Raw genomic sequence first — 19,706 nt, forward strand, 5'->3', positions numbered from 1 at the left:
CTAGTAGCTCTGCTTTGGAAGTTCAGTTCATGCTAGAAATGTGTTTTGGAGTTTGTACGTGTTTTCAGAATCAGAATACTTTATTGATCCCTGGGGGAAATTATTTTTTGTTACAGTGCTCCATTTTAAACCAACATTAAGACAAGACAGACAATACACTAAGAATAGTACAATATATACATATATATACATACATACATAAGTCACTCATAAATAAATAGTCGGAAAAGAAACATGTGTAGTTGTAGCAGTAAACAGTGTGTTAAGTGGATGCATTGTACAGGGAGATGGCCACAGGCAGGAAAGATTTCCTGTGTCGTTCAGTGGTGCTTTTCGGTAATCTCAGTCTCTCACTGAACGTGCTCCTGTGACTGACCAGCATGTCATGGAGAGGGTGGGAGGTGTTATCCAACATTGTCTTTATCTTGGACAGCATCCGCCTCTCCGACACCACCTTGAGGGTGTCCAGCTCCATCCCCACAACATTGCTGGCCTTACGGATTAGTTTATTAAGTCTGTTGGCATCTGCGACCCTCAGCCTGCTCCCCCAGCATGCAACAGCATAGAGGATTTTGTCTCTAGGGGCCACCGCATATATTTATATATAAACATATATAAATAAAACCACTTTTTTACGTTAGTAATTCCTTTTGTGCATAATTTTATATTATTGTGAATAATAAATTAATTAAAGCAACAAAACAACCTGAAGAGCCGGTTCGGAGCCGAAAGAGCCGGCTCTTTTTAGTGAGCCGAGCCGAAAGAGCCGGCTCTCTAAAAAGAGCCGGAAATCCCATCACTAAAAGTCAGTTATTAGCAGTTTTTTAACTACACCCGTAAATGAACGTTTGACTGAATGCTGATAAGTGAATACTGAGAAGTTAGGAGGAAATGTTTTCAAATTTTCCTCCAGAGAATCTGATTAAAATGTTTTTTGTGAGCAAGAATCAGTTTGATCAGTGACCTTTTTTCAGCCAGAAACCTTTAAGGTCACACATCCGCTTTAATATTATAATTTGCTGTTCTTTTTTTAAATACACCTTTATGGAGAAGAAAAACATCTGGATGCCAGAAGTTTTTCTTTCCAAGTTCTTTACAGTGGCTTGCAAAAGTGTTTGGCCCCCTTAAACTTTTCCACATTTTGTCACATTACAGCCGCAAACATGAATCAATTTTATTGGAATTCCACGTGAAAGACCAACACAAAGTGGTAAACATGTGAGAAGTGGAACAAAAATCATACATGATTCCAAACAGTTTTTACAAATAAATAACTGTAAAGTGCGGTGTAAGTAATATTAGATTAGTATATTATTAGATAATTAATAATTAATATTACTAATAATTATTATTAATAATATTAGAGTAAGTAATATTATAGAGTAATAACCCGCAGTTCAAAAAAGCTCCCCTCCGACAGCCAAACCCATCTGTTCTCTGATTGGATTATTACATTTGTGATTGACATGACATTGACCAATCAGATGAAAGGAAGAAAAATAGGGTCAAAATTCGTACTTGTAACTTGCAGAGATTCACACGGGTTTTTTTTTGGCTAAGTCCACATACAAATCTTTTTTACACACACACAAATTCTTTTTACACATACAAAAGTACAAGTACAAAACATTTATAACCACATTCTGAGCCCACAAAGCTGTACGTGAGCTCCACTGCAGTGGCTCGTGCACCGCTGCGTTCACGGCGTTTGCTGTAAATTATACAGCAGTGACATATGTATGTAAAATGTTTACTGAAGTTAGTGAAACAGTGTTTGTAAGGACTATAAGGTCCATAATTACTGAGGCAGTTGGGCTGTTTTGCAATCTTGGCTCAGTACACACACACACACACACACACTCCATTTTTATCTGTATCTAACATTTCCGAGCAGCATGTCTTCATTATCTGTGTGTCTGCACTCTGCAAACACTCTGATTTCTGTGGTTTCAGATCCATTTCTCTCTCAAGGGAAATAAAGGGATTACACGGCCGTCTTTTCCTGTTTCATATGTTAGGCTATGGCTGTTTCCCAATTCAGGGTCTGCAGCCTTAAAGGCCGCATTTTAAGGCCGATTACGTCACAGCGACGCGACGAAGGCTGTCCCACTTCGAAGGCTGCTCGAAATCCGGCCCTCAAATGCGTCCTTCATTTCCCTGAATTTTAAGGATGTGGCGGTGTAGACTTTGTGGCCCAACATATCCCAGAATGCTCAGCGCGGCAGTGGGTGTGGATAATTTTGGCGGAAAAAAACGGGGGATGAGGGGCGCCCGAAGAGTAAACTTTAAGGCTTTGTGAACTAGGGGGGTTAAGAAAGATATAGATTCACTAAAAATGTCGCTTTTAGTTATTATAATGTTAAATTATTATATTTGTAATTTATTTACGTTATTTTACTTTATTCAGAATTAACCTAGCGGTTAACTTTCTTTTCTAGATTTTGGAGGGTTAAAATTAAGCATACCAGTGATTAAACAGCTCATGTACTCTTTATTAAGCAGCACCTTAATAAAAGAAAGTGCTGATATTGAAAGAACAGAACTACAAAACAAAGTGGTCATGTCTCCATGTTACACTCTCACATAGCATTAAAACACATTTTCAAACACATTTATTTAAAGTTGAAAAATATACACAGGAATGTGTAACAAGATTTGGTATAACAACGTAACAGTGCTTCTGAGCGAACTCGCATAACTTTGATGATTTCATTGCAATGAACCTACTCCTCACCTTCCTCATCTCCCTCCCCATCAACAGAGTCAACTCCAACCTCTTCATAATCCTTCTCTAGAGCTGCCATGTCCTCTCTAGCCTCAGAAAACTCACCCTCCTCCATTCCCTCACCCACATACCAGTGAACAAATGCACGCTTGGCGTACATCAAGTCAAACTTGTGGTCAAGTCGTGCCCAGGCCTCAGCGATGGCGGTGGTGTTGCTCAGCATACACACAGCCCTCTGGACCTTGGCCAGGTCTCCACCAGGAACCACAGTGGGTGGCTGGTAGTTGATGCCGAACTTGAAACCGGTGGGGCACCAGTCCACGAACTGGATGGTGCGCTTGGTTTTGATGGTAGCAATGGCAGCGTTGACATCTTTGGGCACCACATCGCCACGGTACAAAAGGCAGCAGGCCATGTACTTGCCGTGGCGAGGGTCACATTTCACCATCTGATTGGCTGGCTCGAAGCAAGCGTTTGTGATTTCTGATACAGTTAACTGCTCGTGATAAGCTTTCTCTGCAGAGATGACGGGGGCGTAGGTGGCCAGGGGGAAATGGATACGAGGGTAGGGCACCAAGTTGGTCTGGAACTCTGTCAGATCAACATTGAGGGCGCCATCGAAGCGGAGCGAAGCAGTGATGGAGGACACAATCTGGCTGATCAACCTGTTCAGGTTGGTGTAGGAAGGACGCTCGAGATCGAGGTTCCTACGGCAGATGTCATAGATTGCCTCGTTATCTACCATGAAGGCACAGTCAGAGTGCTCTAGGGTGGTGTGGGTGGTCAGGATGGAGTTGTATGGCTCAACCACAGCAGTGGACACTTGGGGAACTGGGTAGATGGAAAACTCCACCTCCTGTGCAAATCTCCCATCCGGACGTTTATGCCTAAAGGGTTGTATGGTCTAAAGAGATTGTTGATTGAGCATTAAACACCAAGTGTTGTTCTTCTTTCAGCCCAAAGATCAAAGAATTGGGGTATTTAACAGGATCCAACCATCGCCCTGATCAGACATATTCTAACAGGATTGCACACAGGATGCTGCAGAAGCAAAATCAGTTTCCAAAACGTCAATCTGGATATCAGCCTGTTTTCTTTTCCTCATTACATCGTGAGCTTTAGAGTATCTGCTGAGCTACTGGGCACAACTTAATATAAGCTGTTTATATTTATTTCTGATCTACAACAAGCAGCACAACTGTTAGAACTGTCACAGCTGACATTAACTTAGATGGAAACCTACTTCCACGACAGAATTGACCTCCTATGATGTCAATATAAGCTCAGACGCATGTTGAATAACAAATATCCACTTTCCCTGCTGCCACCTGCATGAACATTACAGCCAACAGGTGGATTTTCCCGTTTCACAGCTAGCGAAACAACGAGGAAACACTGACTGTTTAGGAGACACAGAGTGAAAGTGGACAGTATATCTTTGTTTTCTTAACATGAAACTCTTTGCTGTAACCAGGGGGAGCACCAAAGTGACCCCCCTTAGACTTGTTAGTTTTAATCTTGTTTTCCACTGAGGTTCACTGGTTTTCTAATATAATGTAAGTCTATGAGCTGCAGCCAACCCACCAACCTGATGACGTCACGTTCTGTTGTAAAAACCTCAAGGACTTCTCTCTTAAATCTAACTTCACAGACAATGTTACATCTATGCAAGTTTGTGAGAGCAGGGCTTCATGGTGCAAATTAATCTTTATACACGTGGTGTTTAATGTCCACTTTAACTCCAAGTGGAAATTTTTTTAATGACTTTATTTTAGGGCAAATTCAAAACACGTTTGGCAGTTTATTTAAATAATATTAAAATCCCCCATAAGTAGGATGGCAAAGGGTCCAATTTGTCCCAGTGGATGGAAATGCAAGGTGTGAAACTGCAGCGTGGATCATTGTTTTCTATTTTTACATAACTGGGAATGCCCAGCAGGCAGACCCAGGACACGCTGGAGAGATTATATCTCTCGGCTGGCCTGGGAACGCTTTGGTGTTCCCCCGGATAAGCTGGAGGAGGTGGCTGGGGAGAGGGAGGTCTGGGCCTTTCTGCTTAGGCTGCTGCCCCCGCGACCCGGCCTCGGATAAAGCGGATGAAGATGGATGGATGGTGTTGATATTGAAAGAGTCAGTGAAAATAAATTTCTGGGGGTAATAATAGATGAAAATCTGGAGTGCTCACGTAAGATATATTCATTCCAAAGTATCACGAAGCATTGCAGTACTAAACAAGGCAAAGCAGGTATCACACGGGACATCACTTCATATTCTCTACTGTTCACTGGTTTCACCATACTTAAGCTTTTGTGCAGAGGTCTGGGGCAACAACTATTAAACCACATTACTTTCACTTTTTACTCTTCAACAAAAAAGCAGTTCGAATCATCCACAATGCAGGTTATAGGGAACATACAAACTCACTATTTTTGCAGTCTGAAATATTGAAATTTGCTGATCTAGTGAAATTCCAAACAGCACAAATTATATTCAAAGCAAAAAATAAGGAACTGCCAGATTATATTCAGAGTATGTTTTTTTTAAAGGAGTAAGTTATAATTTAAGGGGTTTTTGTAACTCAAAACAGGGAAGGTACGTGCAACAGGAAAAAGCGTTTGTGTTTCAGTGCATGGAGTGAAGCTGTGGAACAGTTTGAATATGGAATTGAAGCAATATCCAAACATAAAACAGTTCAACAAGAGTTATAGAGATATGATCTTCTTGAGCTATAAAGAAGAGGGAAAATGTTGAAATTAAGTGAATTGTCGCTATTTAGAAAATTTCATGGTGTAATATTATATTATATATTATATCAGAAATCTGTTCACTATTTTTATTACAGATTATATGGTAAATGGCCTGTATTTATATAGCGCTTTACTAGTCCCTAAGTACCCCAAAGCGCTTTACATATCCAGTCATCCACCCATTCACACACTGGTGATGGCAGCTACATTGTAGCCACAGCCGCCCTGGGGCGCACTGACAGAGGCGAGGCTGCCGGACACTGGCGCCACCGGGCCCTCTGACCACCACCAGTAGGCAACGGGTGAAGTGTCTCGCCCAAGGACACAACGACCGAGACTGTCCAAGCCGGGGCTCGAACCGGCAACCTTCCGATTACAAGGCAAACTCCCAACTCTTGAGCCACGATCGTCCTTCCTTATCAGTAAGGAAGCTGACTAAATATTGACGGATAACTTAAATAAATAAGTGTGTACTTCTTCCTTCTCCCTTTCGACATGTAAATGAATCAGAACAGAAGCAATATTGAAATGTATTAACTTTATTTTGTATAGTATTTTTTTCTCTAATTTTCTTTGCTAAATGCACCTATATATTGTTTACATGATTGAAATAAATTAACAAACAGGCCCAAATACAGGAGAAGGACGGCTGAGAGTGGAAAAAAAATCACAAAAATAAATACTGCCAGATTTTCAACTTCGGTCTACAAGAAAATAAGAAGATCATGGGATTAGCCTCGATTGCACTTTGGACCTATTGACGGGATGTGCTCCGTCCCTTGATGCATGTACACTTTCAATTTCTGGTTGGGCTGCTTGGGTGCAAAGTAAGTTTCATCATCAGATGATGAGCTTCATGTAAACATCTGCATGGAAACTGGATGCCTGGACTTCTCTGCTTACTTAGACCAAACCAAACCCTGAATTATGTTGGAAAATATGTGATGTTTTATGAAGGATCACATAGGAAACAACATTTTTTTAGTTGTTTTTGAAACTAAAAAACTATTCAAAAAGTTTTAAATAGTTTAGAAAGGACTTTTACATTTTTAGAAATATTCATGGCTGTGTGGTAAAGCTGACACTATCTCACTTGTAATGGTTCAGATTGGACACTGTGACTGGCCGGTTCTGTGCTCCAGACCACATGTTTGATACCCCTGGACCCATGCAACGAAGTATAAAAAAAAACGTGTCCACACTTTGGCCTGTGAAGAGTGAAAGCAGATATACGGCGTGATATCGAGCCAAATGCTTCAAAGTGTTCCTTGATGATGTGATAAAGAAGTGGCGTTCCTCCTCCAACCACAAACAGGAAGCTCATGAAGCGAGCAGAGTCAGTGTTTGTACGACACTCACCAGGAGACCTCTGAGCAGGATGGCTGCAGTCGCACAGCTCTGCTTCTCCCTGCTGTTCACTCTCATCAGCAACATTCATGCAGAAGAATTTATCGCCATAAGAAAAGAAGGAGACTCTTTACAGTTCAAGCTCCCAGATCAAAACAGCTCCTGCATCACCTCCAGACGTGTTGGTGAAGATACTCTGGTCCTGTGGAACATCTCTGACCCCTGGAACAGAAGCTTCACAGTACATGAAGACCTGACAGGACGACTCTCATTTCCTGAGACATTTCATGGTTCTCCTTCATTTACTCTCAACAACCTGACCCACTCAGACTCTGGACTGTACCAAGATGTGTGCTGGACTCAGGGCAACATGACATATGAGAGAAACATCAGCCTGACTGTGTGCAAGACAGTAAGGGGGGAAGAATATATCGAAAGTCTTGAAAACACTGAAGACGTACAATGTAAAGGAGCAGGTGAGAATCTGACGGTGCGTTGGATCAGACATTACGGGCTGAGTAGTTTCAAAGACAGAATTTTGAAGGTGAATAAAGTCCAAGAAAGTTTCCTGGAGGTGACAAACGCATCACTTCTTCATGTCAACACACGACCAACGTTTTACATCTGCCTGGTGATGAACCAACAGCAGTGTGTGAGCACTTACTCTGTACAGTTGATCAGAGACACAAAGATACGTTATGCTTCAGAGGGAGACACAGCTGTGCTGGAGTGTCCCTTCATGGACCCCATTCATGACCAGCCCCCAGTTTGGTGGAGGGATGCAGTTCCCTACAATATTGATCAAGAAGTTGGTCAAAACTTCTCGCTGGTACTTCCATCACTAATGTTAAATGATTCAGGTATCTACTGCTGTGAAGGTGAAAAAGTAATGCATATGTACTGGCTTTTGGTGTGCCCTAAATTTGGTCCACATGCAGTAAAGGTTTTCTCAGAGGGAGATGAAGTCACTATGAGATGCTCTGATGATTGGAAAACTAGTACTTCGGACTTTATGTTCATTAAGTTGATCCAAACAGAAGGCAAAATTGTGTACGATATTGAGTTATGCAGTGACAATAGAATCACTTGTTCCCGTGACAGCCTGATAATCTCTAATGTCTCACTGGAAGATGCAGGAGAGTATGTGTGTACAGGTTATAAGTCAGAGAATGAGTGTGTGTCAGCAGAAGCATTTGTTCTGATCTACAGAGAGGCCTTTGGGGTTTACTCGACCTTCTACAGAGTCAGGTGGATACTGCTCAGCGGTCTGCAGGTGATGCTTTGTGTTGTTGTGGTCTGTGTGATACAGAAAACCAGGAGAGGAGAGCAGCTTTCAGCTCAGACACACACTTAATATGCTTATAATAATAATAATAATAATAATATATAGAAGTGATGAAATCAAAACAAAAACAAACAAAAATATTATTGTAGATATGAATCTGTGACCTGACTGGACGGTTCAGTCTCTTATGTGATTATATATTTTAAACATTTTGCCTTTTTCTATCTTTCGACTTAATTCTTCTATATTTCTGCTCATATTTTATTTCAGTTATAATGGATTGGATTTATAAAGCGCTTTTCAAGGTACCCAAAGTGCTTTACAATGCCACAATTCATTCACTCTCGCATTCACACACTGGTGGAATGCGCCATCGGCCCCATCTGGCTAACACCAGTAGGCGGTAGGGTAAAATGTCTTGCCCAGACAAGATACGCTTCCCAACCCCCTGAGCCACGGTGGCCCCAGTTATAATGATTATGTGCTTTTTTGTTTTATGTGATTTGATGTTTATCCACATCTCATTCATGTATCTCTCAGAGTATCATTTTGAATATTCTTCTGTTTCTATCAGTGATCAGTTCGATCTATAAGAAATGTTAGAAACCAGTTGTAAATGTATTCGTTCTTCACGCTGATGTGAATCATTATCATCTCTCTTGGAAAATGTATTTTGTTATTGTGTTTAAGAGCAGATTCATTACAGCACCATGTTTATCTGCACTATATTGTTTTCATTGTTGTGAATAAACATGATTGTCTGATACAGCAAACACTTCATAATATGGACTTTACTGCTTTGATTGTGTTTTTATATTCTCCATTTTTGTTAGGAATCATTTCTGAAATAAAAATATCTAAATCTAATTTAACAGGCTGAACGTTGATGCTCTTCTGTCAATGACTCCATGATGATTTTTAATTTTAATAAACAAACAATCCTCATATTTCAGTGCAGGATGTAGAGAAGAGTATATCAGTCAACTGGATCAGAGCTCATCAGCATTCATCAGCATTTTGAACTTAATATGCAGCCAACACACTTTAACACGTGTCTGAAACATATCAGGGAAAAATGGAAGACGAGAGAAGCTGCACATGGTTATCATCATTTATTTATTTTTTTGCCTGTCCCATTTGGATCTTTAGTCATCAGGGCCCTATTTCAGGAAGCCGGTTTAGTGCAAACTCTGAGTAAGTATACCCTGAGTTAACGAAAACTCTGGGTTTTCGGTTTCACAAAGCGAGTTCAGATTAATCCTGAGTGAGTTACTATGACGACACACTCCGTGAAGCTAACCTGCTCCCCAGCAGGTTTACTTCAACTAACCCTGACTTTCCCCACCTCTTTGTCAGAAACCTGACTGTAGGAAGTGTCAGACATGGCGTGCCCCTACCTCGAAGAGCCAGTAGATGTTGAAGCCCAAATTCTCCGCAGAGCTCTCCGCCGGGAGAGTGATTAGAGCGCGTTTGGACATTTTATCATTACCTGATGATTTTCTGTGCGAACGTTACCGTTTTTCAGCACAATCTATAAGTTATTTGGATAACATCCTCAGGCCATATATTACGCATGTGACACATCGCGGACATGCTCTCAGTTCATTACATATTCTTTGTACTGCACTCCGTTTTTTTGCAAACGGGAGCTTTCTGTATAATATTGGTGACGCTGAGCACGTTTCCAAGGCTACCGTCTGTCGGGCAGTCAGGAATGTTACAGTTGCACTGAAACGTCTCCTGTACTCGTTTGTGTTCCCCGGTCACAGACCCACAAGATTTATCAAAGAGGGATGCCACAAAATTGCAGGTATCAGGATGACCAAAACTTAATTCATGATGTGGTGATACTTGGACTACTACTTAAATGGTACATTAATTTCCAGGGTTCCCAGGCGTGATTGGCTGTACAGATGGCACTCACATTCCAATCATTGCACCCTCAGTAAATGAAGGAGACTATGTGAACAGGAAGTCTTTCCACAGCATTAATGTGCAGGTACATAGTTCCCTGTAGCATTTCACACTAACAAGTGATGGCATCATAGTAATGGATGCTAATTTGTGTTCTCTGCACTGTGTAGATCATATGTGATGCTGCCAACATCATCACAAATGTGGAAGCCAAGTGGCCAGGCTCTGTACATGACTCACGAATCTTCCGGGAATGTACACTGAGCACAAAATTTGGACATGGTGGGTCAAAGTTACTGTGAAATATACAGAGACCAATTGCCACAGGGACGTTTGCACTGACAGGTATTCTTCTGTCCTAGGAGAGTTCACTGGCCACCTGCTTGGTGATAGGGGGTACCCATGTCTACCCTATTTGCTCACCCCTTACCCTGACCCTGAACCGGGCCCACAGCAGCGTTATAATCTGGCCCATTGCAGGACACGGGCCAGAGTTGAAATGACCATCGGAATGCTCAAGGCCCGGTTCCAGTGCCTTCAAAGACTCAGGGTCACCCCAGAAAGGGCATGTGACATTATTGTGGCATGTGTGATTCTTCACAACATTGCCACGATTAGAGGTGAACACTGTCCAGCTGAACCAGACATCAGCAGTGATCCACACGATGAACATCCTGACCCTCCCACGAACGTACAGGATGGAAGAGCAGTCAGAGACACCATATGCCACAACCATTTCCTGTGACCCGTCAACCCAACATGTTACAAGACAAATACACAGATTCTGTGGTCAACTGGCTTTATTGGTCACCCTGTATGTCCTGTACACAAAGAATAAATGCGTATATTAGTATGTTGTACAAACACTGACATGATTCGTCCATCTCTGATCACTCCACCCACCCTTAACTGTTGTTCCAGCAGTACAATCTCCAACTTGGACTTTTGGATCTGCAGCTTGAGGTGTACCATTTCCATGTCGCACTTCTGTATTTTCCTGACCAGATATGTCTTGTACAGCTGCTTCACAGGGAGCTATTGCAACACAGGACATAGCATTGGCATCCATAGTACATGCCTACTTAGGTTGGTTGTAAATCAGTGCTGAAAATCCTACTGTGGAAAGGTTTGTTGTAGGAGTGGCTGGACCCTCTTCCTCTTCATTTCCAGCATCACTCTGCCAGGGACATAGTAAGTCCATGGTGTTATCATAGTACCACATTGTAGTCAGTTGTTATATTTTCCACTGTACACTGTATACCTCATAGTGTGGCTCTGTTGCGTCCTCCTCTGTAACAGCTGTCACTGTTTCGTCATCATGTGCCTGTGGTGGAGACATTTAACAACATTGCTGTTCTACTGTTGACACATGTAGTCTGTGGAGTATTACGAGTACTCACAACTGCATGTTGGTCTGGCTCAACAGGGGGCTGCACCAGATGCAGTACACCATCACCATCAACTGGCAGAATATGGGGTTCATACAGGTCACTCATGACTTATGTGGGCACAACTGGCAACTACCAGACATACCAATCACCATACACCTCATTGTCAGTATGCTCTCAGAGACAACCGACACTGAGGGAAGGCAAAATCAGTAGGTGTTAAGGTGGAAATGCTTTTATGAGTTTTATGTTGCATTAGAGTATATGTTCATATGTTACTCTTAATGGGGAAAGAACAAAATGTACTACTCGCTCTGTCTCTAGAAACAGGAAGCTCACCCTGTGAGAGATTAACACACACACACACACACACACACATGTATGCAAAATTAAAGGACACTGCTATGCTATAAATAAAGACGAACTACCTGCAGCTCGGTGTGAGTGGGTCTCTCCCTGAGCCCTCACCCGTGCAGCACGTTAACAGTCTCCAAGTGTCTCAGTGTTGTTTATTCACCTAACTGTTTGATAACTGTAAATCTCTGACAGTAGGACAATAACTTCACTACGACATAGTTCATTTTGGTCAAGGTGACTGTGAAGAATGGATGTATGCACATCATGTATTATTTTGAATTTACCCCCTATGTAGGCACTTGTGTCTTGCGGGGTTACTGACTCAGAGGATGTCCCCGCAGAGATGCCTTCAGCCACAGGGTGCCCACTGTTTTGGCTGAGGGCCAACTGCTCAGCCTCTGTGAGTGGTGGTGGTGGAGGACCCCCACCTGTTTTTCAGGCCTCCGCTTTTTTTCTGTTGGTTGTGACGGCACACATTTGAGCATATGTAACAGAGTCATAAATAACATTGTTATAATTACACAAAATGTGTTCTAAACCCCCAAACTTCTCCTTTTATACCTGACTTTTAGGACCTCCAAGCCTGTAGTTGTGTTCATTATCAGTTAGAGCCCCTCCTCATTCTTTTCTTCTTCTTTGGTGCAATACTATAAATACAGTGTACCCCTTTTGCCTCTCCCCTTTTTCTACAATTCCCCTGTGGGAGAGGTGGGTGTCATTTCTTTCCAGCACCTTAAAGCACACATAATTCATATTTAACCACCCTGATGTTTATGATTGCGATTTTAATTCAGTTATTGTCATTATTGAGCCTGTTTTTGTAAGATGTTATAAGTGTGTAGTATGTGTGTGTCATAAATGTGTTTTAGGCGCCATAAATGATAGCATGAATATATATTCCTTGCTAGCTTGGGAGCTGTGGTGGGTTGAGCTAATCCTCTTCCCCACTGTCTGTATTTGGTCGTAGGAGCTGGAGTGGGCAAATTATTTACTTGGAGGTCTTTCTTTCTTTTACCTTTTTTATCAGGTATGTCAGATTTCATGTTGTTTTTGTTTTATCTTATGTCAAATATGTTACGTGTAAATGCATATTTTATGTTTAATGTAAAAATAAATGCCACCCCTTTTTCTACAATTCCCCTGTGGGAGAGGAGCTGGAGTGGGCAAATTATTTACTTGGAGGTCTTTCTTTCTTTTACCTTTTTTATCAGACACAACGCAGAATCACACCGGTTACACTTGGTGCCGCTGACCCGTCACATCGCCAATCCGCGATCCACCCCTCCTCCTTCTGCTGCCGCTGTTTTCCCGCCTCCTCTCTGCAGCTGTGTGCCAGAATCTTGTGCCCTGCGCTTTGACTCACAGGTTTTTATATCGCATGTGTGATCGATGCCCCGTAATTTGGCTTGCAGGCATCTCTGTCACGTGTGAACTTAAAGGGCAAATACGTAGGTGATCATTTCTGTCACTGTTTCATATTGTTGCCTCAAATTATACAGGCACGGATTGTAATTTTTTTTTCTCTATTGATATTGGCTTTTACAGCCTGTTTTAATTGAGAGGAGAAAACAACATTTTATTTTCTATGGTGTTTTGATTCTTTGATGTTTTTTTTTCTTCTCCCCACATTTCATTGTTTTGTGAAGTTTTGCATAATTGTGTGTGGGGGTTAGGCTAGTTTTTTTTTGCTGTTGAACAGTGATATCTCACTTGGGCCAACATGTTAAGTGAGGAAACTGTGGATAGCGCTTTGCCTGATCTGTTCTCTGCAGGGAGTAATATGACCTTTGGTTTGGGGAGGGGTCATCAGATTGCTCCAAAGTTTTTTGGGAGGGGTAGGCCAGTAGTCCCGGGTATTGGTGCCCACACTGTAGACCAGCCAGTGATGCACTCACCATTAATGCCAGCAGCTAGCTCCACACCAGCTGCTTGCGAACGCCAAACACACACCCAGGCTGTCACTAGTGACATGTTGAGCAGCTTGATCACTGACTTAGCAAAGCAAATTGGGGAAAATATCACATCCTCTCTTAACTCTATGCACCAGCCCAGCATCTTTCATGCGGATGATGCTCAGCATCTTTGGTGATTTGAACTTTTCCAGCCTCCTGTGTTATCTTGATGACCTGCTGGTGTTTGCGCCTTCAGAAGAGGAGGCCCTAAGACGTCTTGAGATTGTTTTCCACTCCAGTGTCGGTCAGTGGCCGGTGTTCCCTGACAAGCATGCTTGATTCAGGAAGTATGTCATGCACACTAAGTGAAGAGGCTGATAGCAAGCTAAGAGCTGCTGGTGTTGCTCTGATTCCGCAGCATATCCCTGAAAATGTGGTGCTGGTTGGTTGCGGTGGCCTTCTCACACAACCGAAATGCATCTATGATTTGGACATTGAAGTATATGGGACTAGGTTTCTTGTACCAACATTTGTGGTTCCTGGGCAAAAAGATGAGCTCATCGTGGGGAGCAATGTGATCCGGCCCATCATTCAGAAGATGAAGGCTGATACAAAGTACTGGGAGCTTATTAACTCCAATTACACTGGCACTGATTGTGAAGACTTCCTGCAGTTGCTGAGCTGTATCGCACGGTGGTCTGCTCCTGTGTTGCCAGATAAAGTAGGTACAGTCAGGTTGCGGAAGAGTGTCACTCTCCTGCCACAAAAAGAATATGTAGTTTGGGGAAAGCTGCCACCTTCTGCCCTCGTGTCTCCAGGAAGTACTGTCGTTGTGGAACCCACGTCAGCCCGTTCCACTCCAAAGAACATAATGGTGGGGCGCATTATAACACCCATGTGGGGAGATCGTTGGGTCCCTATGAAAGTCCTTAACCCAACAGAGAGCCCTGTGACACTTCGTCGCAATGCTAAGATTGCGGATGTCTTTCCTTGTATTGCTGTGGAGGACCTGCCCATCACTCAAGGTCTCTGCGAGACTCTGACTGACCAGCATACCAGTTTTCCCCCCTCATCAGACTCTGTGCCTGACTCTGCACAGCTACTCAAAGATGCTGGGTTGGCTGACATTGATATTGAGGGCTGTGAAGTGTCAGATGGGTGGAAGAGGAAATTGGTGGAGCTTGTGTTGACTTACCAAGATGTGTTCTCTAGAGACAAACTGGACTTTGTCCATCGTATCCACCTCACTGACGACCGCCCTTTCAGGCTTCCCTATCGCAGAGTACCCCCGGCTCACTATCACAAATTGCGAGAGGTGCTGTCAGACATGGAGATGAAAGGCATCATCAGTAAGTCCACCAGCGAATACGCCTCGCCACTGGTAATGGTTTGGAAGAAGTCAGGTGACTTGAGGATATGCACTGACTTCCGCTGGCTCAATGCCAAAACCATTAAGGATGCTCACCCACTGCCCCATCAGGCTGACTGTCTTGCTGCCCTTGGTGGGAATGCTTTCTTCAGCACCATGGACCTCACATCTGGGTTCTACAACGTTCCCCTCCATGAGTCTGACAGACGGTACACTGCTTTCACTACACCTCTTGGCCTGTATGAGTACAACAGACTTCCCCAGGGTCTATGCAACAGCCCAGCATCTTTCATGCGGATGATGCTCAGCATCTTTGGTGATTTGAACTTTTCCAGCCTCCTGTGTTATCTTGATGACCTGCTGGTGTTTGCGCCTTCAGAAGAGGAGGCCCTAAGACGTCTTGAGATTGTTTTCTCTCGCCTGAGGACCAGCAATCTGAAGCTGGCGCAGAAAAAATGTCACTTTCTCAGACGCTCTGTGAGGTTTTTGGGTCATGTCGTGGATGCTGGTGGTGTCTCGGTTGATCAGGATAAAGTGAGGGTTATCGCCAATTTTCAGAAGACTGACCTTATGGATGGTGACGGTTGCACCCCTTCTCAGAGGAAAGTGAGATCCTTCCTTGGCATGGTGATGTTTTACCAGCATTTTATTCCAGGGTGCTCTCGTATTGCGAAGCCACTCTTTGCTCTAACTGCCGGTCAGAAGAGGACTAAAGGCTGCCATGGGAGTCGGAAACCTGGAACTTTTCGCAAGCTCACCCCTCAAGATTGGACTCCTGCTTGTGAGAAAGCATTTGAGGGACTCAAAGGTGCACTCCTCAGCTGTGCGGTGCTGGCACATCCTGATTTTGAGAGGCCATTCATCCTTTCAACTGACGCTTCCATGGATGGGCTGGGTGCTGTCTTATCCCAGGTGCCAGCTGGTGAGGAGAGAGCAAGACCTATAGCCTTTGCTAGTAAGTCTCTCAGCCGCAGTCAGGCCAAATACCCAGCACACCGGCTCGAATTTTTGGCTCTGAAGTGGGCTGTGTGCGATAAGTTCAGCCACTGGCTCAAGGGTCATCGGTTCACTGTCTGGACTGATAACAATCCTCTCACATACATTCTGACTAAGCCAAAGCTGGATGCCTGTGAACAGCGTTGGGTCTCTAAGCTTGCACCATACTGCTTTGAGATCAAATATGTTCCTGGAAAGCTGAACATTGTGGCAGACACCCTGAGCAGGGAACCGTTTGTGAGGCCGTTGGCCCAGCGGCTCCTGTCGGAGCCCTACTTTGAGCTGCTAGAGCAAGTCAGTGGTGTGAAAGATGCCAGTGTCCAAGATGCCTTCCGTTTGACCTGTCAACCTCAATCGATACGCAGTGCTCCACCCTCTGCTGTGCTTGATGTGTCTCTGTCAACTGATGACGTGTCTTCTCTCATGTCTTCGCTCTGTGAGTGGGAGTCTGCTTCTCGCCAGCGTGCAACATCCCTCGCTGGTCACCTAACCTCCATCAGTCCACCTGACTGTGATGTTACTCATGCGCTGTCCCGTGCTGATCTCCTGTCTCATCAAACAGGGGATCCTGTGATCTCCAGAGTAGCCCGCTATGTTGAGCGTAAGCGCAGACCCTCCAGACGTGAGCGCTGTCATGAGAACCAACATACGTTGCTGCTCCTGAAACAATGGGATAAGCTCACATTCCTCAATGGTGTCCTCTACAGAGTCGTGAGGGACCCACTGACCAAACACAAGAGATTCCAGTTTGTGGTACCTGACTCCCTAAAACAAGTGGTGCTGTCTGGCATACACGACAATGCTGGTCATCAAGGTCAACCTCGCACACTCTCCTTGGCTCGTCAGCGTTTTTTCTGGTATGATATGGAGAAGGATGTGCGCGGTCATGTGAGAAATTGCCGCAGGTGTGTTCTCAGCAAGACCCCAGAGCCAGCAGCTAGGGCCCCGTTGGAAAGCATTAAGACCTGTGCTCCACTGGAACTTGTGTGCATTGACTTCTGGTCAGCTGAGGACAGCAACAACAAGTCTGTGGATGTCCTTGTGATTACTGACCACTTCACAAAATTAGCACATGCATTCCAATGCCAGGATCAGACAGCTAAGAGAGTCGCTAAAAAGCTCTGGGATGGATTCTTCTGTGTGTATGGCTTCCCTCAGCGCATTCACTCTGACCAGGGAGCTAGTTTTGAGAGTGAGCTGCTTGCAGAGCTTCTGGTTTTGGGTGGCGTTGCCAAATCCCACACTTCACCATACCACCCCATGGGTAATGGTACCACAGAGAGATTTAATCGCACCCTTGGAAATATGTTACGGTCCCTCCCCCCCAGATGTAAGCAGAAATGGCCGCAGATGATACAGTCCATGACGTTTGTGTATAACTGTACGGCACACGAGACCACCGGCTTTGCGCCATTCTACCTGATGTTTGGGAGGGTGCCAAGGTTGCCAGTTGACCTCATGTTTCGGGATGTCCTTCATGATGACACCATTTGTGACTATGATACCTATGTCAAGTCACTGATGGATGACCTGCGCTCTGCCATGCTCCGAGCCCAGGAACACAGCACAATGGAGCAGAGACACCAGTCTGACCAGTACAACAGAAAAGTGAAGGGTCTGCCTCTTTCACTAGGGGACCAGGTGTTGTTGGCAAACAAGGGAGTCAGAGGAAAAAGGAAGCTCTCTGACAAATGGGAACCTGTTGTGTACACGGTAGTTGACTTGGATCCTGCTCTTCACATCTGCCGTATCAGAGACAAAGAAGGTCATGAGCGTGTGGTGCATCGCAACCTGCTCCTTCAAGTTAACTTTTTGCCCTTGGACACAACACTGAATGACGATGCTGCACATCCTGCTGTGAGCGTTGTCAGTGGCCCCGCTGAGTCTGACCTGGATGGGTCTGTGACATCTTTTGGGGGCACAGGAGCTGTACCTCCTGCCACCTGGACTGTGGATTCCGTCTCCAGCATTGGCGAGTGTGATGACCGCACACTATCATGGATCCATCAGCAATCTGCCGCTGACCCGGTCGAAGATGGCGTTCATGGGACCCCTCCCATAATGGGTGTTTCTGATCTTGGTGGGCTGGCTGGTGATGGAGCCTCCCCAGGCTCCCCTGCTGCTTTCCCGTCCCACACTTTTCATTCTCTTGAACCCAAAAATGTGGACGTGGATCAAGGACTTACCACACGTTTTGGTAGAATCATTAAACCAGTTCGTCGCTTGATTGAATCAATGGCTCAACTTGAAACACTCCTTGGTGTTGAACCTGTTCAAGCAGCGGTTATTGATGTGTGAATTTGCTTATTTCTGTATGTTTTTCATTGCTATTGTTTTTGGAAAAGAATAATACAGGCACAGAGTTCATTGTATTTTGTCAGTCTGTGCAGTCTGATAGTGACGCCCATAGATATTATGGCCTGTTTTGTGTGGTGTAAATGGCACCTCATTTTGTCTATAGAAAGTCCTGGGATCTTGCTAGGCGCCGAGCAGGTCTCAGGTCTCTTATCCTCCTTGGAGGAAGCTATGTTGCTGATCTAATTCATTGTATATGCGATGTGAATTTGTTTGAGGCCACTGTATCTGTTATTGTGGGTTTATATTTTTTTTTTTGGTGTACCCTTTAGGATTTTGTGTAATTCTTGGGGGGTGAATGTAACAGAGTCATAAATAACATTGTTATAATTACACAAAATGTGTTCTAAACCCCCAAACTTCTCCTTTTATACCTGACTTTTAGGACCTCCAAGCCTGTAGTTGTGTTCATTATCAGTTAGAGCCCCTCCTCATTCTTTTCTTCTTCTTTGGTGCAATACTATAAATACAGTGTACCCCTTTTGCCTCTCCCCTTTTTCTACAATTCCCCTGTGGGAGAGGTGGGTGTCATTTCTTTCCAGCACCTTAAAGCACACATAATTCATATTTAACCACCCTGATGTTTATGATTGCGATTTTAATTCAGTTATTGTCATTATTGAGCCTGTTTTTGTAAGATGTTATAAGTGTGTAGTATGTGTGTGTCATAAATGTGTTTTAGGCGCCATAAATGATAGCATGAATATGTATTCCTTGCTAGCTTGGGAGCTGTGGTGGGTTGAGCTAATCCTCTTCCCCACTGTCTGTATTTGGTCGTAGGAGCTGGAGTGGGCAAATTATTTACTTGGAGGTCTTTCTTTCTTTTACCTTTTTTATCAGGTATGTCAGATTTCATGTTGTTTTTGTTTTATCTTATGTCAAATATGTTACGTGTAAATGCATATTTTATGTTTAATGTAAAAATAAATGCCACCCCTTTTTCTACAATTCCCCTGTGGGAGAGGAGCTGGAGTGGGCAAATTATTTACTTGGAGGTCTTTCTTTCTTTTACCTTTTTTATCAGACACAACGCAGAATCACACCGGTTACACATACAGAGTAGGCAAATGTGTACTTGTAATGTGCTCAGGTAATTTCAATAAGTGCTTACAGGAGGTAAATTAATGTAGCCTGTAACTGCAATTGGTTTACATGGGACAAACAGACCAAGCACTGTGGCTCATACTATAATTACACCTTACCTGTTTGGACTATGTTTTTATATTTCATTTTTACTTGCTGCCAGGAACGTTTGGGGCCTGTTGGGTTGCACCTGCGCTGTATGACATAAAAAATGAAATAACATATACTAAGATAACGTGTTAAATGGG

The 19,706-nt window shown here is 43.7% G+C and overlaps 3 protein-coding genes and 1 long non-coding RNA gene across 5 annotated transcripts in view; 3 read left to right on the top strand and 1 right to left on the bottom strand.

The window, feature by feature from the left end:
* LOC145420005 (uncharacterized) overlaps window positions 1-19,706 on the top strand; it is a 108,723-nt gene that overhangs the window by 27,269 nt on the left and 61,748 nt on the right. The window lies entirely within an intron of this gene.
* On the bottom strand, window positions 2,472-6,906 carry LOC145419961 (tubulin alpha chain-like). Its single transcript, XM_080288521.1, has 2 exons — window positions 6,832-6,906; window positions 2,472-3,629 (listed from the first exon to the last, which is right to left on the bottom strand). Exons 1-2 carry the CDS (start codon window positions 6,904-6,906, stop codon window positions 2,724-2,726), a joined length of 981 nt encoding a protein of 326 aa, XP_080144647.1. The 3' UTR covers window positions 2,472-2,723.
* LOC145420001 (uncharacterized) lies at window positions 12,214-12,934 on the top strand. The gene is made up of 2 exons (XR_013901281.1): window positions 12,214-12,471; window positions 12,672-12,934. It is a non-coding gene; the product is annotated as an uncharacterized LOC145420001 (long non-coding RNA).
* LOC145420002 (uncharacterized) lies at window positions 16,891-19,359 on the top strand. 2 transcript variants are annotated; one of them, XM_080288673.1, is made up of 2 exons: window positions 16,891-18,896; window positions 19,097-19,359. In XM_080288673.1, the coding sequence occupies exon 1, from the start codon at window positions 17,281-17,283 to the stop codon at window positions 18,316-18,318; it is 1,038 nt and encodes a 345-aa protein (XP_080144799.1). In that variant the 5' UTR covers window positions 16,891-17,280; the 3' UTR covers window positions 18,319-18,896; window positions 19,097-19,359. The 2 variants fall into 2 exon arrangements, with proteins under 2 accessions (XP_080144799.1, XP_080144800.1); XM_080288674.1 differs by having other exon boundaries at window positions 19,156-19,359.

Source organism: Astatotilapia calliptera, chromosome 14 (assembly GCF_964374335.1).
Source record: "Astatotilapia calliptera chromosome 14, fAstCal68.1, whole genome shotgun sequence".
NCBI classification, from domain to species: domain Eukaryota; kingdom Metazoa; phylum Chordata; class Actinopteri; order Cichliformes; family Cichlidae; genus Astatotilapia; species Astatotilapia calliptera.

Excerpts from the sequence above, each read along its gene's own strand:
- LOC145419961 (XM_080288521.1), bottom strand. The coding sequence starts at position 6,906 with ATGTTGCTGATGAGAGTGAACAGCAGGGAGAAGCAGAGCTGTGCGACT. Across the intron at positions 3,630-6,831 it reads TCCTGCTCAGAGGTCTCCTG|ACCATACAACCCTTTAGGCA; the intron begins GTGAGTGTCGTA and ends CAATCTCTTTAG.
- LOC145420002 (XM_080288673.1), top strand. The coding sequence starts at position 17,281 with ATGGGTAATGGTACCACAGAGAGATTTAATCGCACCCTTGGAAATATG.